Raw genomic sequence first — 23,474 nt, 5'->3', positions numbered from 1 at the left:
TAAGACACCATATACACTTGCCACTATGTGTTTTGGAACGGCCGAGAGCGACAGATTTCAGAATGAGCACTATGACCCGTGTCGTCTCGGAATGGTTGGTAGGCCTAGTTACAAAGCGACTCAATATTTTGTAACAATATATATTGCTCTTGTTTTATAGTACAGTATTTACAAGTAAAAAAAAACTTATTTAATTTGCTATAAAACTTCCAGAGCAATATTCAGATTTTTTAATAATTTTGTGAACTTTATTGGAATGTACAGTAACTAAAACAACTATCTGTGTATGCTTTGTGGGAAACAATACAGGAGCATAACGGCCTCCACCCGCACAGATAATTGTTTTAGCTACTGTACATCATTATGGCCGCAAACCGAAACCTGTCTTGGAGCCAGTGATAACCGAGTGGGAAACCAATTTTGATATTCAAGTCTTTTTGATTAAGAGGAAATAAAAGAAATACAATACATGGTAAAATATCTAAGGTGTTTTTATTTGATACATTACCAACAGTGTTGTGGTCCAAGATGGTTAACACATCATTTGGGTTAAACCTTTAGACCTGAGGAGAACTTAAGTCACTTTCTCACAACTTTATCACAAAAAGTAAAGAACAAAAACTTAAAACTATTCCATAAACATCACACAACGAAAGCATAAAACTGAATATATTTGTTCCTATGGAATTTATTTATTTGGTTTTTAAAATCTATTACAGCAAAACCTCTATATAACGAACTAAATACAGATGAAAGTCCATTATATCGAGGGTCCGTTAGATGTGAAACCCCCCATCTAACGGATTATATGGAGAGAGGACCTTTATATGGAGGTTTCACCATATCTACGTACTGTAATATTTAATTTTCTTCCATCAATTACCTTTAATACCTTAGGCAGGAAAGACAGCCATTTCAGGTCCCTAAATCACGCCCCCCCCCCCCGCCCTGTGTGGTTGAGAAAGCCTCACAGAACCTTTTGGCCAGCGAGGGGAGAGTTAAGGTACTGCTCGGCGAGTGTGTTGAAGGCACTTGGTTCATCCTGCGGCACCCAGTGATTGGCTCCCTCCACGTACTTCACCTCGGCCGACTCGCACTCGTCCACCCCCCTGAGATAAATAAACAGGGTGATTATTTGGTTATGATGATCTTTCTCGGTCGATATTTTAGTTATTTTTCCTCTAACTTTTCTTCTCCAGCAGTTGTCAGTTTACCAGCCAATAGGGTACGAGTATCTTATATAAATCCTGTCAGAAATTCTGCTAATGTGTAATGAATCTCAGACTTAATCTACCCAAAACAAATCTAACCTAACTTAAATTAACCTAACTCTGTGACAGCGAGGGACAGAAGAACAAGATCACAGAGTCCCTAAATCAACAAAAGTCACAGACATGGACCCTGAGGCAACAATCCAGGAATACTGCAAAGATCTATAGCTTAATTAACTTAGCTGGTGAACAGTAGTCACTTTTGAACACTATTAGGATAATTAGGTAATAAAATGGTAGCACAGGTAAGGCATTAAGTTGGAGGCCATTGAAAAAATATATAATAAAATATCTCCCATATGTATTCCCTGGTGCAAGTTAATAATTCTAGTTAATGTCCACAAATTACTATTATAAATCAAATTATAAATATTACTCTAAAAGAATCTATCTGTGAACATTAAGCATAACTATCTTTCCTGATCCCAACCAGCTAACAGGGCAATCAGTGGTGAAGAGGGACAAAGTAATTCTGTTAATGCAACTTCCCCGGAGGCTTTTTCATAGAGACTAGGACTGTACCTTGTGAATGATGATGCTCCCTATATACAACGATTACTTAACTATTCTAAGATGATGATTATTCTACTGGCACAGGTACAGACACATTCAGAAGTCAGTACATGCCCGGTACTTAACAACAGTGAGTAACAGACATGACTGACTGCCTAAGTGGCTAATGAACTGATCAGTGGCAAAGAGGATAAAAGTATAAAAGTAAAAGTAAAACATATGCCTTATCACACCATGGAGATATCCTACCAAGGAACGATGACTTACATTACGGCCAATTCTTTGTCAAGAGCTACGTCCCCGGTGCCCCAAATTATTAACGTCGGCACAAGAACCCTGGGCAGTGGCTTCCCGGTACTGCCAAAATCAATGTTGCGGTAATAGTTGATGGGAGGCGTCAAGGCTCCTGCAAGAGGATGAATGGTAAGAAACAATGGTCAGGAGAGAGTACTGTATTATACTGTAATGAATCATTACCACACATTCCTTAATTACATTTCAATATTACCAATGTGTTTTTGTTCTTTTTGTTCTTTTTTACAGAGATGAGAGGACAGGTAGAATATCCTTTTGCTATTTCCCAGTACCACTAATCATCATAATGGTCACTCTGGTATATCGAGTAAAAACCTCGAGAATATCACTGATGCTGATCCATGACGCTGTGCACCAACCCCTCTCACTACTTTCATGTCATGGTCGCTCTGGGTCAATGAAAACTTCTTGAAATATTGTATTAGCAAAGGTTCAGTAAGACCATATAACTTGTGTTAACTATCGGGGAATGTTCAGTTTCAGTCCACCGCATCATTTCTAGTTGAATAAGCTGCTGTGAACTTTGAAATAATACACCGAATTGCTATTTGAGAAGAATATTCTTCACCTCACAATTCACAACTGCATATCTGTGTGTGTTTTGATTAACCTTAAATAAAATCTTCTATCCTCTTCACCACTGATCGGCTCATTATCCACTTGGGCAGTCAGTCATGCCTCTGTTACGCACTGTTGGCAAGTACTGGGCCTGTACTGGCTTCTCAACATATTGAACCTGCTCCAGTGTTGGTCAAGTCTGTGTACTGGATGTATGCATGTGTGTATATAGAATACTCGGTATATGAACATCACTACACCCAAAATAAATACATAAAGCATAAAATATCAGTTTGCTATAAATGACTGTAGCTGAAGCCAATACATAATTTTTTACTACATACACAGCAACTTAACCTACCAGAGTGTTGTGACGGCACCAAGTGTGAGTTCATTCAAGACCAGACTTAACCAACACTGGAGCAGGTTCAGATACATTCAGGAGCCAGTACATGCCCAGTACTTGCCAACAGTGTGTAATAGAATTGACCGACTGCCTTAGTGGCTACCGGACCGATCAGTGATGAAGATAAAATAAAGAACTACAGTACCTTTCTGAGAGAAGTAGTACTTGTAGACTTCAATTTCATCATCAGTAATGACACATTCCTTCTTGTTGCCCCTGAGCATGTCCTCAAAAGCCTTCAGGTCTTGCGTTCTTATTAACAGCTCCGGCAGCCACGGCATTTGGAATAAGAAGATGTACCTGTTGGCCAGTGATGTGAGCTTAGGACACAGCAAGAACATCAGCTTAGTGGTAAGTAGTGTGGGTCTAATAATAAAACTACAACTGGTATTTGCTGCCCAATGATGTCAAGCATCTCTCACTACTGTGTCCTGGGTTTGACTACTGTGAAAAGGGTGTTAACCAGAGTGACACTATCCAACATTCCAACTTTCCTCCAGGTGCAGTACTCCAGTTTCCACCTGTACCAAAACTGGACAATAAAATTCACAACAAATTAAACAGAGTACAGACCAACTGCCCAAATGACTAGTAAGCTGATTAGTGAATGAAAAAAGTACAGCAAATATATAAAAATAATAAAACCAAAGGACTGTAAAGCGTCACATCTCATCTATACAGTACACAGGCACATGATCTTGGCAGTGACACACACACACCACACATCTTCAAGAGGTAGACAAGAGTGCCCTGTTAAGACCTATGTGAGATACAGTGCATTAGCCTTATTAAGCCAGGCACTAAAATGGTCGAGGCACACCATCAGTATTTAAGGACAGATATGATCATTTAAAAGAAAATGAATGAATGCCATTTGGGCTTTTAATGAACAACACATTTGCTTATTTATTGCATCATTGATAAAAAGGAGTTTAATGCGTTCCATAAAAGTACCAGTAATATCAAAACGTATCCAAATGCTTTTTAAACTCCAGCGGCACACCTACGGATGCTTCGCGGCACACTAATGTGCCGCAGCACATTGTTTGAAAATCGCTGCTTTACTGTATTTCGAACGTAGATTACAGTTAAAATACACAGTGGTCTCATTTCTCCGTGTTGTAACGTCTCTTGTAGTGGGATTACAGTAATTTAAATTTGGCAAAGATCAGTTTAGTATCGTGGTTGATAAAATAAGAGAGAACGGCAAGAAAGCCGATAAGTGGCGACAAAGATCAAAATAATAAAACCAAAATAAAATAAACCAAGACAGACACGGATACAAAATAATTTATCATAAACCTTATATATTAGTCCTGTAGTGTACATCCTCTTGTTACCATTCTTACTAATACAGTAGCTACAGGGTGTTAGGCAGGGTCACATTGGAGTACCCTTCTTATGGGGTGACGTCATCATACTCAAGGGGTCAAGTCATAATTACAAAACAGAAAAAAAATGGGCAGCAATCAATACACACTGACCAGGACTTAGCAAGCTGACTGAGCGACGACTTAATACGTTTCTCGAAGGAGTTTGGGTGAGGTCCATTGCAGGAGATGTGGGCACTGAACATGTGTGGGTACAACGCCACCAGATGCCAAGCCAGAGCCGCTCCCCAGTCATGTGCCACCAGCGTACACTGCTCCTTCCCTGTGTTCCACCACCACCACCGTTATTAACAGCACCGGTCATATTGTACACAAACTAACACAGTCTTGTTGGCGGTCCCTAAGTACAGTATTGTATTGTACATTTTACCCATGCATAATGACTCTCAAGCATATACACTCAGATAATATACACTCACATACAATAAACACTCACACACACACACATCCAGTATACTCACTCACACACACACACACAGTCTGTAATGTAAATAAAAATTGAATGCTTGAAAAGACCAATTAATGAAGAACATACTGATACACCCAGGTAAAGTATTATACATAAAATATACAGTATAATTATATTTGGATCAACTGAAGAATCCCCACCCCAGCTAACACCCCACCTAACCTAACCTAACCTCATCTCTCCAAATACCATTAGGGTGGTTAATCATTAGGTTAAGTTAATTTAGGTTAGTTAAGGATAAATTAGGTTAGCTTAGAATATGTTAGCATTAGGGTAGGTTACAGTAAGTTAGATTACAGTAGGTTAACATTTGGTTAGGTTAGGGAAAGTTAAGTAAGGTTAGGGTAGGTTAGCATCAGGGTGGTTAATCTTTAGGTGAAATAAGTCGAGATGGTAGTGTGTTTTCATGTGGTTCTTAACTTTCCTAATAATAAAACCTCCTGAAATGGTCTTTATACATGTACTGACCCAAGCCCTGGATGAAGTGCTTGAGATCAGCAACTAGGAGGTCCTTCTTGTACTGGGAGGTTCCTGAAGGCTTGTCTGAATCACCATAACCACGGAGGTCCACAGCCACCACCCTGCAAGAGAGCACTGGTGTTAGGTGCATGTTCCTGACCTAACCTAACCATGGAGGCTAACCTTGGTCATACTGCCTTACTGTTTACTCTTGTTGTGTATGTACCTGCACAATCAAGGTAAAGTACATTGGAAATTGTATACCTCCACAGTCTACGAATACCTGCACTGTCTATACACATGGTGAACTGTATACTGTACCTGCATTTTCTATATAGTACATGTGTTAAATTATGTTAGGTTATTTCAGAGGTTAAATTAGGTGGCTACAATTAGGTTTGGTTATTATTAGTATATTTAATCCTCAGGTGAAACAAACTGGCGTGCCTAATCCACAGAAAATTAGGCTTGCCTTTAACTGCCCCGTACACCCACCATTCAGATTTAACAAGTTATCAGAAATTACTCAAAGCTGATACCTCCTAACAATATTATTCTATGGAGCAGATTCTTATACATTCTAAAATATAATAATAACAGAATTGTGGCTAATCAAGTACAGTATGTTAAAATCATAGCAAGCTTGCAAGTGTGAATAATTGATGACATGCAAAGTTTATAAATAAGCAACTGTGATATAATGATTTCCTAATAATATAATGTACTTTTAAAGTCTTATGGGCCAACACTCACCAATAGTTCTCTGAAAAATATTTAAGCTGGTGACGCCAAGAAAACCAACACTCTGGGAATCCATGCAAGAAGACCATGAGAGGGTTGTTGTGGTCACCTGCCTCCACGTAGTGTAACTTGACGCCTTGAGTCTGAAACACAGGTACTGTATTATTAACTAATGGTACAGTACAGACGATAAGTATATTAAGCACGGTACTGTAGTCTTGGTTTAAGATGAGTAAAAAAAGTAATGGCATTATCTTTATTTAATATGTTATGTGGGCATTAGTAAAGCACCTTAAGGTCCATGTATGTGTGTGTCAGTGAGCCCCATTTGGAGTCCTTCAGGGCAGGTGGTGGGGTGGGGCGAGGCTTGACGGAGAACACCTCTTTGCCCACCTTCCAGCGTAGCCACAGTAACCAAGGCACCACCATTAGTGACGTGGCCAGAGACATCCCCCACACGAACACAAACACCAGATACTGAAAACAGGAATACAGTTCACTACGTAATTTTCTTGAAACTATAAACATTTAACCAAAAGGTCAGTACTGTACAGGAGTAGTTAGCACTTATCGTTTGTGGTCTAGGATTACAACACATCAGCTTAGAATGGTTGTTATGACGTAATAAACGATTGCTTTATTCAAACTAGTTATCTTAAGGTAAGTTGTAGCGTCGCTACAAAGTCAAGGTCAAGTTATGTGCTAGGAAACCAGGGTCGTGTTAAAGGGCGTTTATGTGTCAGACATTAGTTTTCGTCAACACTAGAATCACCTGAGTGTGACTAATAGAGCAGCACCCTAGGACCTGTATCTGCCAGCTTGACATACTCTCTACCTCAAACATCAACACTGTACAGTACATCTAATACTTGGATTATGTGTTTGTATAGACGAACTAATCTACTTACCATAATCAAAATTATTTGCCATACACTACATAAAAAATAATCCTATTATGAACCGTGGAATACATCCTCAAACGATCATAATGACGAACTGACGATTTTCTACCCGTTAAATATACGTATAGTCTTTGATTAAATAAAATATTACTCAAACACGTTAGCTTTACCTTGCGTACATCACCCATTTCAGTATGTACAAGAGAATCTGCACAAATCACCGTTAACGTCAAGATCACACTGTCACCCTGACGAGTGTGGGAAGACAGCAACACTGCTTGGGTGGGGGTCGGGCCGGCGATGTAGCCTTCAACTGCTGTTGCCATATATTTATTTATATTACCAATGAGAAATACATTTATTTTACAAATTATTATATTCAGGTGATGATTGATATGATATTGGAATTAAGGAACTTTTATATTAAATCAAGAAAATCCATCAACACAGAATAATGTTTTGTGTTAAACTTGTGGGGTACGAGATGTTGGTTCACACTCAGGATGGGATGGAGAAGGGAAACTCACAATGTGCTCTCTGTATACATGTTGTATTGCACGTACAATGCAGCTTGGTGCTGGGAAGGCAGCATGGTTACAAGCGTGATGTAGAGAGAGCTGGTTGGTGAGGATGCTCAGAGGAGGACAGCTTGTGGGTCGCATTGCTCGCCGGCGGGAGCCAGGTCCGCCAGGCAGGCGGAGGAGGTGTAGCTTGCTGCGGCTTTAGCTAGAAGAAGAGAGGTCACCACGAGGTCAGGTCTTAAATAGCGTGACTTAGTAGTTGACCTCCGTCATGTAAGGCGGCGCTGGTTGACCTAGACCACGAGGCATACACTGGGGAATTCGCGGGGTCAGCTACTCAGCGACAAACAGCGTTTGTAGGGGAGAAACCCACTACAAACTGTCCATCATGATGACTCAGTTATCACAGCATACAATACTTATATTTCCAAGCTGAAAGAATTTACGTATTTTATGTCATTAACTGTACCGGCGATAACTGGAAATGTCCATGATCCCCCTTCTAAAAAAAGTAGATATAAGAACAACCATTAGCGTTTCCGTTTGGCAGACCTTACACACAAAATAAAAAAAACACTGCTGTCCCTTGACACGTTTGATCCCTACTGTATACCCATAATATGTATACCCATGTATTATTCTCACGTGATGATAACAGTTCACAAAGTATATGAGTATTTTCTGTGGCATGGTGATGCAGGCATTTTACTTAATACTTGTCAATATGATGTAAAGTAAATCATGGTTGCTCTATATTGAAATTGAAAGTCCTTAGTTACCTCTATACTGTTGTTCACAAATTCCTCCATACTTATCTCTCTGGAGACTCTGCCATTCACTGGTCTTATCCTTACATATCCAGAATGTTTATTACCACTTTAGCTAAACTGTATATTTTAGCTATTTTTTCAAGATTATTAAGTGTTTGCCAGTAATACTATATGATCATGCCGTTTGATTACCGATATTAAAGATAAGGTTGTTACTATACTGATGGAGTAGATTACAATAAAGGAAATTAAAAACTAACTATTCATGCAAAGTAAAGTCAAATAAAACATAAACCTTATTTATAAACATTATGTATAAAACAAATATACCAGAAATGTGAACAGTAATTTATATATTCATCTAATCGTTTATAAAAATTAATAAAACCTAGACTTTATATATCAAAATTAACTTTAATATTATAAGAATTAATGGTGTTGTATTTCTGCTCGTGGTTGGTCTGTTAATCTGGCGGTAGAGGGAGGGAGAGAGGCAGGGTGAGTCATTGGACCTTCTTTTTAAAACCTTAGTGTTAATTACTGTTATTAAAGAACAGAATTAAATTATATATTGATTCTATAGTTATTGTTGTGTACTTGTTGTGTATTAACCAATTTAACTGTTTGGTTAGTGAATTATAGGTAGTTCCATCACAGTTGTCAGGTTTGGGGTAGCAGGTCATCTATTAAAACTACTCAGTGGATATTTTGCCGTGACCGGTTAAGTTCCTATTAACCCCTATTTAACCGTGAGTGCGTTCTGTTTAATATGATAACCCCCCGACTAGGAAGTTAGGTAAGGTTAGGTATGTTTCTTTGGTTAGGTTAGGTTCTAGTAAATGTCGCCTCTTTTATAATGATAAGTTTCCATGTACATCAGAAATATGGCTGGATATATTTCTAGCTACACAACGATTGACTGGCAGCGAAATAGATATCAAATGCCACCAGAGTCACGGTCAAATATAGTTCTTGCATTATTTGCCGGTAATGAACTCACGGTAAAATAGCAGTAGGAACTTAGCCGGTCACGGAAAAATAGCCACTGTCTTAAAAAATACGTTTATGTTTAATTTTGATGCATATTGTGATATTTTATTCATTATATTCATCATACAGATTACTGATCCAACTAGTGTTTTGATAGTACAGTATAGGTACCGTATACATAGTGTTATGGTGACCTGTGGTGTAATGGTCAGCATGCTCGACTCACAAGCCAGTGGACCCAGGCTAGGTTAGGTTAGGTGACTGAAACAATAATTTTACCTTACATTGTTGTGGAATTTATTATTCGGTGATAATTTGAGTTTTATTTTTTTGTGCTGTACTGTACTGGAAAATAAATATTTGCCGTTACTATAGCGTGCAGTCTACAAAGGTATCACTAGTTTCACCTAACCTAATGAGAGAACATTACTCAGTCGAGTGTGAGCTTATTCAAGGCCAGACTTGACCAACACTAGAGCAGGTACAGATACATTCTGGTGCCAGTACATGACAGAGATGTGACCGACTGCCCAAATGTCTAATGAGCTGATTTGTGGTAAAAAGGATAAAGTATAAAGTACACAACATAACCTGGATTAGGTAAACTAGGTCGGTTCATCTTATCAGGGAAGTCATAATGTAGGAATAATTCTTAAGTTTTTAGAAGCATTGCTGGGGATCAACCGAAACATCTCGGACGTAAACAGTGAATACAGCGTCCGGGCCTGAAGTTGTGTTTGGGACGGAAAATCATGAAGTATGAGAACATAATTTTCTCTTATATCGAAAAAAAATTCCTCGAGTTACTGGTTAACAAGAGCACTCGGCCTCCCATACACTGTACTGTAAATAAGAACCAGATGTCAGATAATACAGATTCTATTTATTTAATATTTCTTCCGTTGGTAAAATAAAAATATTAACTATAACTCCAGATTTTAGAATTTTTTTTATTAATGAATTATCACCAAGAACATTACAGATGTTGATGTGTTTTTATTTTTTCAGACAACCTTCAGCCTGGGTAGACTCTTGGATGTAAGGCCGAAGAACATAAATACAGTGACAAAAAACACACCTTGTACAGCACAGCGCCACACACGTCACCATGCCGCGACTTCGTGTTGAGGTGAATATCTTGCTTAACCTTCCCTAACCTAATGCCCCCAGATATCAGGACAATGGCTATTCATTTGGTGAATTATGCTGGGGCTAATCTTGAGGTGAATTATGCTGGGGCTAATCTTGAGGTGAATTATGCTGGGGCTAATCTTCAGGTGAATTATGCTGGGGCTAATCTTGAGGTGAATTATGCTGGGGCTAATCTTCAGGTGAATTATGCTGGGGCTAATCTTCAGGTGAATTATGCTGGGGCTAATCTTGAGGTGAATTATGCTGGGGAGCTAATCTACAGGTAATCTACCATGTCTGCCAATCTTGTACACACACCTCATGCCAGCTGTGACGGCCATCTGTGACATTAAGAATCAATCTGCCGTTTTAAAATAAGTCCTCAAGTGCCAACCAGAGGGAGCAGAGGTCTGTCCACCTATAGTGCCTAGTGTAATGTTAAGTGTGGCACCCCAGCTTGGCACTACTGTAAGGGGTTGTCACTAAGTGGGGATTTATATATTATGTGAAATATTCTATGTTGTACTGTATAGTGTGTAATATGGTATCTCGAGTACAGTAGTGTGTTCATAGATGGGATACCTGTGTGTCAAGTTGTGGAAGGGTACAGAGGAGGGCAGGGGAGTGCTGGAGGGGGCCACCGAAGACACTGATGTTCCTTCACGTTTTTATTGTTATTAGTAGAGGGTGAGTCGAGTCCAGTGGGAAACCTGATGAACTGTATCCATGTACTAGATGAAGTCAGCTTTCAGGTACAGTGCAGGTACTGTATATATTATGGTAGTTTATTTTTTTACATATAAAGTTTGTCTCACAGGAAGCCAGCGATGACGATTGTAATACCAGCTCTCAGAGTCAGAGGGACACAGAAATCAGCTCTGAGACCCAAACCAAGCTTGCTGGTCTTGTCTGCAACTATCTCTTGGTGGCAGAATGCAAAAAGGTTAGTGCAGTATGATGACTTTTACTTTTTACTTCTTTTGCTTTTATCCTCTTTACCACTGATCAGCTCGTTAGCCGCTTGGACAGTCGGTCACGTCTCTGTTACGCACTGTTGGCAAGTACTGGGCATGAACCGGCTCCTGAATATATCTGTACCTGCTCCAGTGTTCATCAAGTCTGGTCTTGGATGAGCCCACACTCAGTGCCGTCACAACACACTCTGGCAAATTGTTCCAAGAGTTTACAATTGGTTGTGATGATTTTGTGATGGTTGTGACTTGTTGTAAAGAGAATCTCAATACTGTACTTACTACTTGTGTCTGATACTGTATATATATTTCAGTTTTCATTGTATATACAGTATATAAACAGGTTGACAACCCTTTATCCGAAATTCCGAAAAGCTCTGAAAACCGAAAGTTTTTTTTTTAACAGGGATTAGCCCATCGGGGCCTGGGGGGCGAAAATGTAATAGTAATAATAATTATAATAATTATTATTCATAGTAAATAAAAAATTTAATACAAAATACACCCAAATAAAATAATAATGATAATAATAATAAAATTAATAATAATAACAATAATACTGTAATTAAAAAATAATAATAATTAAGAAATACAGTACAAGAATGAAAAAAAGATAAAAAAGTGAGAAACACGACCTAGACCTAAGAATTATTATTATTTTTATTATTATTATTATTATTATTATTATTATAATTATTATTATTATTGTTATTATATTTTCGCCCCCCAGGCCCAAATGTGGGTCAGTGACTTGTGCCCAGGTGGGCTAATACACACAAAAAAAAAAACTAACCATTCTGTAAACCGAAAAATTCCGAATTCCGAAATGCCTCTGGCCCTAAGGATTTCGAATAAGCGATTGTCAACCTGTATATATATATATATATATATATATATATATATATATATATATATATATATATATATATATATATATATATATATATATATATATATATATATATATATATATATATATATATATATATATATATATATATATATCATGTAAATCCACAATGAAAACGTGGATAAGATAAATCTTGATAAATGGAAAATGGAAATTCAACTTCAGAAACTGAGTAAGATGTCTCAAAAGTTTATATATATATATATATATATATATATATATATATATATATATATATATATATATATATATATATATATATATATATATATATATATATATATATATATATATATATATATATATATATATATATATACAGTATATATATGTATTTATGTTAATTACACTGTTTAATGAGTATTACCTTACTGTACCGTACTCGCAGTATTTTATTTGATCAACAACAAATTATCACATTTTTCCTGTGTGTTTCAGATACCAGCCAAGAGAGCAGACATCAAGAAATTAATCCCGAAGGAAAATGCCCGCCACTTACCTAAAATTATGGCTGAAGTGAATAACATCATGGAACAGGTATGATTTACTTACCATCTGACGGCTTTGTCTGCCATCCTTGGTCATATTGTCTTACTGTTTATTATTGTTGTATGCTTGTGCTCGTATACTGTACTTCCACGGTCTAAGTATACCATGTACGGTACCTGTATTGTCTCTACACATGCTGAACTTTATACTTGCATAGTCTATACACAGGCCAATCCAATTTGTAAACTTGAATGATTATTATTATTATTATTATTATTATTATTATTATTATTATTATTATTATTATCTTTATCCAGGTTATATACGAAAGGTTGGTAATGGTCACTGTCTTCAATTTAAATAAAACAATACTGTTGTTATATTATTAACTAGAATATATTCAACACCAACAAAGTAAAAATAAAACAAGAACATATAATTCACTTGTGCAGGTTTACGCGTACAAAGTGGTAGAATTAGAAAAGTCCAACTACATCTTGATCAACAACATCGGCACGAACCACTCGGACCACGACAACACCTCCAAGATCAGCGACACCGCCAAGACGGGTCTCCTCACGGCTATACTGGCGGGGATATTTATGACCGGAGAACTGATGCAGGAGAGTGAGTGAGGTCCTCCATTTTTATTTTTATTATTTTTTCCAATTTACGGTAATGTACTACACTCCATCTGCTGGTTTTAATAGATGGAATTATTAAGATGTATTGTGATGGTAAGATAGTGTTCATAATAGTAAGATGTGTGGCTTATATTTCTATTAGTCTTCAGCAAGAGTTTAATTATTTTTTGTTAAATAAGTGGGAGAATCCTGTTTAGACCAGTCCTATAGTGTATGCTGAAGTCTGTATTGGGTTGTACAGTATGAATATGTTGCATAATTGTTGTATGTATTTTCATATATAATCCTTCAATGTATTTTAAACTTTACATCAGGTTTAAGGAGTGTGCTGAGTGAATGTATGCAAATCACCAATACTGTTTGACACTTTCCTCAAAATTTACACAATAAAAAACCAAACCCTGTGACCCTGTCTCTCTTGGCAGAACTATCATGTAATTCTATCATGTCTTTGGCAAAATATCCAGAGGTTTGGTTTAGAAATATCATAAAATGGAAGTGTATAGGAGGCTGATGGTTGAATGTTAGTCATCAATGGTGATAAATCAATACTTAATTGTACTTCCTAGGAAATCATCCATATATGTACAACCTACATACAGTGACTTAACCAAAACTTGAAAATCATGGGGAATTGTCAGGTACTATATATACATACTGTACTGTACTACATAGATTGTTGTGTGCCAGTGGATGGGTGTACTGTATTGTTAGTTTGTGTGAACCCTGGAATCCCTTGCGTCATTTAAATGTGATGAAATCGTGAAAGAAATAATGTTTTTCCCCTAATTTAATGACTGGGTTCAAAATGAAGATGGAGAGTTCAAGGTTCATTCCAACATACTGTACCTGTTGACTTTTGAAGTAACTAATATATTTTCTTTGGGGCGTTGGGGTTCCTTCCATCTTGTTCCGTTATGATGCAGCTCACATGATTAGACAAAACTTGCTGACGGTTTTCCCTACCTCTCACTGGTGAGGTTGAGAACATGTGGTGGTCAGTCAAAACACACCTTCATTAGTTTAAGTCTGATGTGCTGCAGAATTATAATGATCTTGTAATAAATTCTACTACAGTACTACCCATTTTGGTACATATACAGTATATTGGTCTGACTTGTTACATATTTATAATGATCTTTTAATAAATTCTACTATTACATATTTGTCATATTATCTGCTGCTATAGATTGTTATTTCCAGAACACTTCATACAATACCTTAAAAAACTGGATGTCGACATATTATCCAAGAATCCCCATCCAGAATTAGGCAACGTAGCAAAGCTCATACATCAGGTGAGACCGTATACAGTACAGGTGTTCTTTAACTATACATATACAGTACAGTACTGTACAGGTGTTTAGCTATACATATCTGGTTAGTCAATACATTTATATTTGCCTCTCCTCAATCCTGAAATCTTACCTAATCAATACGCTTAGTGCTTAGAAGCTGTCGCCAACACAACAACCACACCCTAAGTTAACAAGCTGCATGACCCAGTGTCAAGGAATAGTCCAAGAAAACCAGACAACTCACCAACTGCACTTATGCCTGGTAGAGCGGCTGGCGCATTTTGTGAGATGTGGCTACTCTGCGTTTGTTGTTGTAGTTCTGGGCTTTAGGAGTGAAACTAATGCAAGTAGGTAGTTGGGGTCACCTGTTGATTAGCCCCTCCTGTCTTATTTCACCTGATGATTTAACACCTTAATGCTACCTGGAAGAGTGGCACGTGTTTTGTTGCTTAAGGGTAGGTTTGTTTGAAGTGGCATTAGGTTGAGTTAGGTAAGGTTAGTTTATATTGTTAGGTTAGTATTAGTTTGGTTATGTTAGGTTAAGTGAGGTTAGGTTAGTTTATTTTGTATTAGGTTAGGTTAGTTTGGGTTAGGTTAACATAATGATGTATAGTGAATTTTAATGTTAAGTGATTTGTGGGGTGGGGAGGGGGGCGGTGATAATATTCAGGCAGTGGAACATTATACTGTACATTAATCTCTCTCTCTCTCATAACAGGAATTTACCAAACAGAAGTACTTAGAAATAACCAGCGACACAACGACTGACCCTCCCACCCGAGAGTACCGCTGGGGTGAGAGAGCCCACCTGGAGCTGTCCAAGAGAGATATACTGGAGTTGGTCTGTAAGGTTAGTCATCTCATGTGGACTGCTGGACGAAGTTATGATTTTGACTCTGGGTTTTTACAAGGATAACATATCATGATATAGTCACCCAGAAAAGTCCTCCGCCTCTCCTGCTGCTTCATGAACCACGAGATTCAGATTCGTGAACCCGAAGCAGTAGACTAATGCATTATTCTGTCCATAAATGCTTCAGATTCACGAGTCAGGGTTTGTGTTTACAGGAGGAGAGGCAACAGGACTTTTGTGGGTGACTGAACAAAGTCATCATTGGCATTTGGTCTTAGGCATTAACTTCTCGTGTATGGGCTCCCCTCTGTGTTGAATAAAATCATCTAGCATTAGCCAAATAAAACATTAAAAGTGGCATCCCCGTAGAGAAGGGTTTAAAGAGTATTGGCAGAGTTTGTGTTTTGGTGTGACATCTGAGTCTGTATTCAATCATGTTTAAGGTCATGGGATGAATCATTTCCTTTATTGTAAGTTGCTCATGTTGTATTCTAGGATTCACACTTGTGTCTAAAGGGAATTATTCTTCTGATGACTGTACTGTATTGCCTTGTCACTGGAGCTCGTAATACAATGGTACGTAGAGTTACCAGACACTCGCCCATCCAAAAATGCCTGAAGAACACCGAAGATTCTCTAGTAATTATATTCCATTTCACTGCACCAGAATGATAAGAACATCATAACAAACATTATATTATCTCGGTGGTGAGGCCGTTACTTCAGTGAGGCATAAGTAAAGATTAAAGATCTGTAGGTGTTCACTTTAGACAATGCGTAGCTGTTAAAGATAGTCGTGCAGACTGTGGCAGGTAGGTGGAATTAGGCAGCATCCATTTGTAGTCTTATTTTAGCCATCTTTTTTTTTTTTTTTTAGTATTTTCCATCTCTACATTAATTTATCAAGTTTTTTTTTTGTGTGGCTGTTTTAAGGACAGTCTACTAAACATATCTTGAAACACACAGTGCTGACATGTACCGGTATACTTATATATCTTGAGATTTAAATGTTATCTGTATAAAACTAAATAATAACTGTCCTATCACATGAAATGCTCTTGATCATAAACTGAAAGTGATCTCGGCCAAATACTTCGAGGGAGATAGACACTGGGTTGATTAGGCTACAGTAGACTCCAGATATAATGCGATTAAGTACCGTGTGACATTTCTAGGTCCCACTTTTGTGTTGTGTTGAAGATCTACAGCAGGTGTAGTTTGGGATGAGGCAGCTTTACTCTCGCTGGGTCCGATGCTGTAATTTTTTTTTTTACGGGAATTAGCCCACCCAGGCACAGGTCACTGACCCACATTGGGTCCTGGGGGGCGAAAATGTAATAATAATAATAATAACAATAATAATAAAGAACCACAAATAAATACAAAATGAAAAAAAAATCAAAAGTGAGGAGCAATATTTGTATGTTGTGTTGTCAATAGTAAGAGAAACAATTGAGACCCTGCAATTGTGTGTAAATGAGACAGAAAGTCAGATCAGCAACCTGGGACTTGGTCACAATTTTCGTGATGCCATGTGGCAGCAAGATCTACCATAGACAACACATTATGCTTCCAATATCTTCCCAGGCGGTAGTACCTTTAGGTGAGGTTAGTTAGTGATTATTGCTGAAATTCGAAACACCCAAAGCCCCAAGGATTTCGGAAAGAGGTTTTCAACCTGTATTACATTCTTCACTGTAATTATAAACATTCTTCACTGTAATTATTAACATTTTTTCACTGTAATTAATAACATTCTTCACTGTAATTATTAACATTCTTCACTGTACAGTAATTATTTACCTTATTTTATGTAATTAATAAAAAAAATTGTAATATTAAGATTATAAAATGATTATTAAGATTATTATAGATGTAATTTTTAGGATTATTTATTTATTGAACATTCTTTGATGTAATTATTAGCATCATCCACTGTAATTGTTGACATCCATCACTGTACTATTTGGATTTGTAAATGACTATATATTGGTACTAATTTCCCCCCCTCTCCCCCCCCCCCTTCCCACCTGGTCAGGTATATGGAAATCACATGCGACCTGAGAGATGGATGTCACAGTGGAAGATCGTTCAGAAGGAAAAGGGAGCACCCGAAAACACAGAGCCTCAACCCAGAAGATTACGTATCGAGAAATAATTCACATCACAGGGATTTTCCTTTCCCCCCATCTTTTGGCAAGTGTGGATTGGTGATGATGATGATGGTGGTTATGATTAGTACAAGGTAACCAGAAAGAAAAGCAACACACACACACACTCTCTCTCTCACTACAGTGGACTTATTATAATTACTGTACTGTACAATATATTACACATTTTATTGTATACAGTATTTCAAATTGCTGTAATTACATTTAGAGTATTACAGTATTATATTTGTATCTTGTGGTAGAAAAATATTGACTATATATTTTGATTCATCTTGTGAAATAAAGTTAAATGAAAATTTGAATGTCTTTGATAAACCTTTAGTGTACTGTATGGATCTAAGATAACCACAGGTGTACATACCCAACTACCCAAGATAACAGCAGGTGTGTGTGTATACCTTAGATAACATGTGCACCTTTAATTCAACAGGTGTCTTGTCTACTTGAGATAACAGATGTGTACACCCGCATTAGGTAACGTGTGTGTGTGTGTGTGTGTCTACAGGTGAACCACTTTCCCTATTGTGAATCAGCATATTTTGTTCTCAGGTGTCAGGTGTACGAAGAGGGTGGGTGGGGGTGTGCACCTGCAGCTGTGTGGTTATGAAGAAAACTATTGTGGTGGTGAGTTGCTTCTTGTTCATGGCGATTTTGTGTGTGTACGTTTGTTTGTGTGTGTCTAGATTTGTTTGTGTATGTGTGTAGATTTATTTGTGTGTGTGTAGGTTTGTTTGTGTGTGTGTACGTTTGTTTGTGTGTGTGTGTACGTTTGTTTGTGTGTGTGTACATTTGTTTGTGTGTGTACGTTTGTGTGTAATAAAATAATAATAATAAACGGTTTATTAATAGAGTTGCAGCTGATGGCTGAAATTATATAGACTTACATTTGTTTGTGTGTGTGTAGGTTTGTTTGTGTGTAGATTTGTTTGTGTGTAGGTTTGTTTGTGTGTGTGTGTGTAGGTTTGTTTGTGTGTGTGTGTGTGTAGGTTTGTTTGTATGCATGTAGGTTTGTTTGTTTGTGTGTGTATTTGTACAGTACTCATGCCTGTGTAAGTGTATTGATAACCTAACATTATACAAGGGATAATTGATCAATAGTCTAAATAAATACAATGTCGATAATTACCACAAGTTTAGTATTATTTGTCTGCGTCACACAGCACAAAGAGATTCCCGTTTTGTGTGGTACGAGGGCGACCATATCCTTGCCAGGGGCGGATCCAGGAATATCAAAAGGAGGTGGTCCAAGAAGATCTGGGCAGGGGAACATGGCGAGCGCAGTCAATAGTAAATACCTTTTACTATACAAAAATGCCTGAGCACAATACTTGATCACAATGTTGGTTTATTTTGCCTTTATGTTTTAGTGTTATTTAAATGGTTTATAAGTAGTGTATTATATTCATGATTATTTACTATTGACAGTCAACTATAATTTTTTGGTTAACGTAGTAATTTAGTTTAGTTAGGTACTGTACTAGGATTATTTTGGCTTGAATACAGGACGTAATTATCGTCTTGGATATTGCACATTTCTGTCATCTTGTGGAGGTCGTTGATTATAAAGACCGACAATAAAACATCACTAACCTGTCATAACACCATCTATTACGCATCACCTGTCACGCACCACCTGCCACACAACACCTGTCACGCATCACCTGCCACACAACACCTGTCACGCATCACCTGCCACACAACACCTGTCACGCATCACTTGTCACGCATCACCATATATCACGCATCATGTCACACCATATATCACGCATCATGTCACAACACCTGTCACATCACCTGCTATACAACACCTGTCACGCATCACCTGTCACAACACCACCTGTCACGCATCACCTGTCACAACACCACCTGTCACGCATCACTTGTCACAACACCACCTGTCACACAACCTAATAGAGAATAAGTCATTTTGAACCAGAAACCCATTATTTTGGATAGAATTATATTTATCCCACTGTTTTCGACTTTTTTTAATACGGTAGGCAGAGTTTTATGATGGCAGAGCATGAGAAGATTGTTGAGGAGGCAGAGATGGTGTCTTAGTTAATGAAGGTTAGTGCAGTACTGTTCCTTCACGGTGGCACTGTTCACATGTTAAATACAAATCTTCGGTAGAATTAGTACATATTAACTATAGGTAGAGGTAGGGGCCGTGAGAGGAGCCTTGGTAGGGGGGGGGGGGTAACATGTGAGCCAGCCAGCGTGATGGTCCACGTGACACGAACCTTCCCTCCGTCCCCTCCCTTTCCTTCCTTCCTCCTCCTTTCCGTCTCTCTCCTCCTCTCCCTTCCCATACTTAAATGACATATGAAACTCATGATGATTAATTATATAGTTAATTATTGTAGTTACTTTGTATATTATCAAAAGACACCCAAAGGACACGGGCAGCCATGGGATAAACAACTTGACCACAGCATGACCGACAACGTGAGCTGCAGTGTTACCATACACCGCCAGAAACAAATCGCTCATCTATAAACCTTATAAAAGTATTTGATCTTTGAGTTGGTAGTTAAATGAAATGTATGTGTATATGTAATTTGCATGAATTTTACCTTTATTAGGGGTTAGCATATTTTGATCAAATAGATTATATGTAGCCATCAAAAGCGTGCATGGCAACACTGCTGTGAGATGAAGGTTGTCGTGCTTTATGAAAATTGGATCAATAACTAACATCTGACAACAACCTATTAATTTGACTCAAGTTCGGCGCATAATGGTCACGCATTTGTACCGTTTGGGCTGATGGTCGTGTGGAACAGTGGATGTTTACCTGATTTATCTAATGGCCATCCCGACTCCAGGTGGCCAAGCCGGGAAGGGATCAATGGCTCTTGTAGATCCCTCCATTGTTCTTGAGTCTTGCCAAGGACTGTTTTGAAACTCAGTATTGTTCTCGTTTCCACAGCTTGTGCTGGTAGATTGTTCCATAGGTCTACCTCCTTAACGGGGTTCCATAGGTCTACCACTTTAATGGGCCTCCATAGGCCTACCACGTTAACAGGCCTCCATAGATCTACCACCTTAACTGGCCTCCATAGGTCTACCACCTTAGCAGGCCTCCATAGGTCTACCACCTTAACAGGCCTCCATAGGCCTACCACCTTAACTGGCCTCCATACATCTACCACCTTAACGGGACTCCATAGGTCTACCACCTTAACGGGCCTCCATAGATCTGCCAACTTAACGGGCCTCCATAGACCTACCACCTTAACTGGCCTCCATAGGTCTACCACCTTAACTGGCCTCCATGGGTCTACCAATCTTAACGGGCTCCATAGGTCTACCACCTTAACGGGCCATAGGTCTACCACCTTAACGGGCCTCCACAGGTCTACCACCTTAACTGGCCTTCATGGTCACCACCTTAACGGGCCTCCATAGGTCTACCACCTAACGGGCTCCATAGATCTACCACCTTAACGGGCCTCCATAGGTTCACCACCTTAACGGGCCTCCATAGGTCTACCACCTTAACGGGCCATAGATCTACCACCTTAACGATCTACCACCTAACGGCCTCCATAGGTCACCAATTAACGGCCTCCAGATCTATCACCTTAACGATAGATCTATCACCTTAACGGGCCTCCATAGGTTAACGGGCCTCCATAGGTCTACCACCTTAACGGGCCTCCATAGATCTATCACCTTAACGGGCCTCCATAGATCTATCACCTTAACGGGCCTCCATAGGTCTACCACCTTAACGGGCCTCCATAGGTCTACCACCTTAACGGGACTCCATAGGTCTACCACCTTAACGGGCCTCCATAGATCTACCACCTTAACGGGCCGTGATGCGTGATGTCTTGACAATGGTAAGCGTAAAGTTGTGTCCCCTCGTGTTTGTGGCGCGTGACACCGCGAAAGTTTTATCTTGGTTCTCGTTTGTCATCTGTCGCGATTATGATTGTCTGAGATCTGTCCTAAAGTGTCTTGTCTGAAGAGATGTTAGCCCTAAGGCCCTCACCCTACTTGGAAAATCGAGATGACGGAGTTCAGTACTCATCTAGTTCTGTTTTGCATCTTCTCAAAGTGATGTTATGTCTTTCTGGAGGTATAAGGTGTCCATGTGTGTATACAGTAGCCCAGATGGAGACTCGCAAAGAAAATGAGCTGGAGGACAAACCTTCAGGTGTTCCGACAAGTGTGTCTGATAATCGTCTACACTGGGAGATGACACCGACGACTCAGCCTAGTATGTGTAGTGAGCTGCTATCAAGTGTTAAGTGAACGTAGGAGTTAACTGATTCACTGTATAAATATTGCACTTCGGTAAGTGATGTGAGGTGTGTGTGTCTACTGATTCTTCCCGCCCCTCCTATTGCTTTGTACTCGTATATTTTATGTCTGGTATTTATTTGTGAATTGACCATTTTCGTCATTTCTGAAGGTTTTGCTGTTTCCTTTGATCGAAACTGTGCGTGTGTGAGGACAAATACATACATACATACATACATATTCACTACTTAAAAATATATAAATAGTGGAATGCTAAGAGGAGTTAAAAAATATTACTAGATTGAAGAAGAAAGTGCCTCATGGTGTGGGGGTCGATGGCCTCACCGCACCAGACAACACTACTGTAGGTGGGAGTTTAGGTTACGTTGCGTTATGTTAAGTTAGGTTAAATTGTAATTAGGTTATGTTAGTGTCAGGTTAAGTTAAATTCAGTTGGGATAGATTAGTGCAAAGTTAGGTTAGGTTAAATTGTGATTAGGATAGATTAGTGTAAGGTTAGGTTATCTTTAGGTTACGTTAAATTGCTTCGGGAATAGACTAGGTTAACGTAAGATTAGATTAACGCTCGGGTGTTTAATCTTAAGGTGAAATAAATTTGTGGATAATATTATAGTTTTGTCAAATTTCTCATAGTCGATCATAGTCGATAGTCAGATTAACACTAATATAATGGAATACATGACACTACCCTCTCTCTGTATACTGTAGCATCACATGTATGCTGTAGCCTAAGGTTATATTTCACCACATGTAAAGTCAGACACGTGTGCCTATTATAAACAAATGCAGATTATATAATGGAAGCATGAGCAGGTGATGTTCGTAGCCAAGTGAGATGACGCAGCTTCCCACACTCCTTGCCGTTATGAATAAATGATTAGTGTACTGTATATACCAGACCATTCAGATGTATAATTCATAAGACAATGTTTATTTTCTCTGGTGGTAATGAGCGATATAATTTGATCAAGAGTGAAATATTTCGCCGGGTATTTTATCAAAGCATTATAATAAGGTAGAGAGAGCCTAATGCATTACACACTACCGCTTAGAATATTGTTTTATGCAGGTTACTCGTCAACACCATCTACTAACATCCCTTACTGCTACTACTATTACTACTATTACTACTACTACTACTACTACTACTACTACTAATAATAATAATAATAATAATAATAGGGCCTTTATTATTCTGAACGAACTAAGGGTTTACTGCCAGCGTGTAGTAATAGTAGATGGTATAGGAGGGCCAGGGGAGGTAGAGATTGGAATGGATGAATGAAATTAGTCGCCAGATATGCAAACTCTTGAAGGATTGGTAAAAACAGCCCGAGAACATTAGAGTGGAGGACTGTGGTCGCCAACCCTCAGCTACGTTGATTGGGTAGTAGTAGAAATGAAGTAAATACTTTTATTAACTTTAGTA

At 38.4% G+C, this 23,474-nt stretch overlaps 2 protein-coding genes across 2 annotated transcripts; one reads left to right on the top strand and one right to left on the bottom strand.

Annotated features, from left to right (window-relative positions):
- Positions 1–473: 473 nt before the first annotated feature.
- Positions 474–7,351, bottom strand: LOC121873718 (epoxide hydrolase 3-like). The gene is made up of 8 exons (XM_042377421.1): positions 7,196–7,351; positions 6,415–6,600; positions 6,136–6,266; positions 5,392–5,504; positions 4,548–4,716; positions 3,209–3,363; positions 2,052–2,190; positions 474–1,109 (listed from the first exon to the last, which is right to left on the bottom strand). Exons 1-8 carry the CDS (start codon positions 7,349–7,351, stop codon positions 968–970), a joined length of 1,191 nt encoding a protein of 396 aa, XP_042233355.1. The 3' UTR covers positions 474–967.
- A 1,402-nt stretch (positions 7,352–8,753) lies between these two features.
- LOC121873704 (non-structural maintenance of chromosomes element 3 homolog) lies at positions 8,754–18,071 on the top strand. The gene is made up of 8 exons (XM_042377407.1): positions 8,754–8,814; positions 10,315–10,435; positions 11,255–11,380; positions 12,757–12,855; positions 13,260–13,434; positions 14,655–14,749; positions 15,468–15,599; positions 17,641–18,071. The coding sequence occupies exons 2-8, from the start codon at positions 10,415–10,417 to the stop codon at positions 17,758–17,760; spliced, it is 768 nt and encodes a 255-aa protein (XP_042233341.1). The 5' UTR covers positions 8,754–8,814; positions 10,315–10,414; the 3' UTR covers positions 17,761–18,071.
- Positions 18,072–23,474: the final 5,403 nt, after the last annotated feature.

This window comes from Homarus americanus, unplaced genomic scaffold, assembly GCF_018991925.1.
Source record: "Homarus americanus isolate GMGI-L3 unplaced genomic scaffold, GMGI_Hamer_2.0 scaffold43895, whole genome shotgun sequence".
Lineage (NCBI taxonomy): Eukaryota > Metazoa > Arthropoda > Malacostraca > Decapoda > Nephropidae > Homarus > Homarus americanus.
This window is presented reverse-complemented; position numbering and strand designations above follow the sequence as displayed.

Coding starts and splice junctions, on each gene's coding strand:
- LOC121873718 (XM_042377421.1), bottom strand. CDS start 7,351: ATGGCAACAGCAGTTGAAGGCTACATCGCCGGCCCGACCCCCACCCAA. Junction 6,267..6,414: donor ACACATACATGGACCTTAAG/GTGCTTTACTAA, acceptor CCTGTGTTTCAG/ACTCAAGGCGTCAAGTTACA. Junction 2,191..3,208: donor GTACTACTTCTCTCAGAAAG/GTACTGTAGTTC, acceptor ATCCTCTTGCAG/GAGCCTTGACGCCTCCCATC.
- LOC121873704 (XM_042377407.1), top strand. CDS start 10,415: ATGCCGCGACTTCGTGTTGAG. Junction 13,435..14,654: donor CGGAGAACTGATGCAGGAGA/GTGAGTGAGGTC, acceptor TGTTATTTCCAG/AACACTTCATACAATACCTT. Junction 14,750..15,467: donor TAGCAAAGCTCATACATCAG/GTGAGACCGTAT, acceptor CTCTCATAACAG/GAATTTACCAAACAGAAGTA.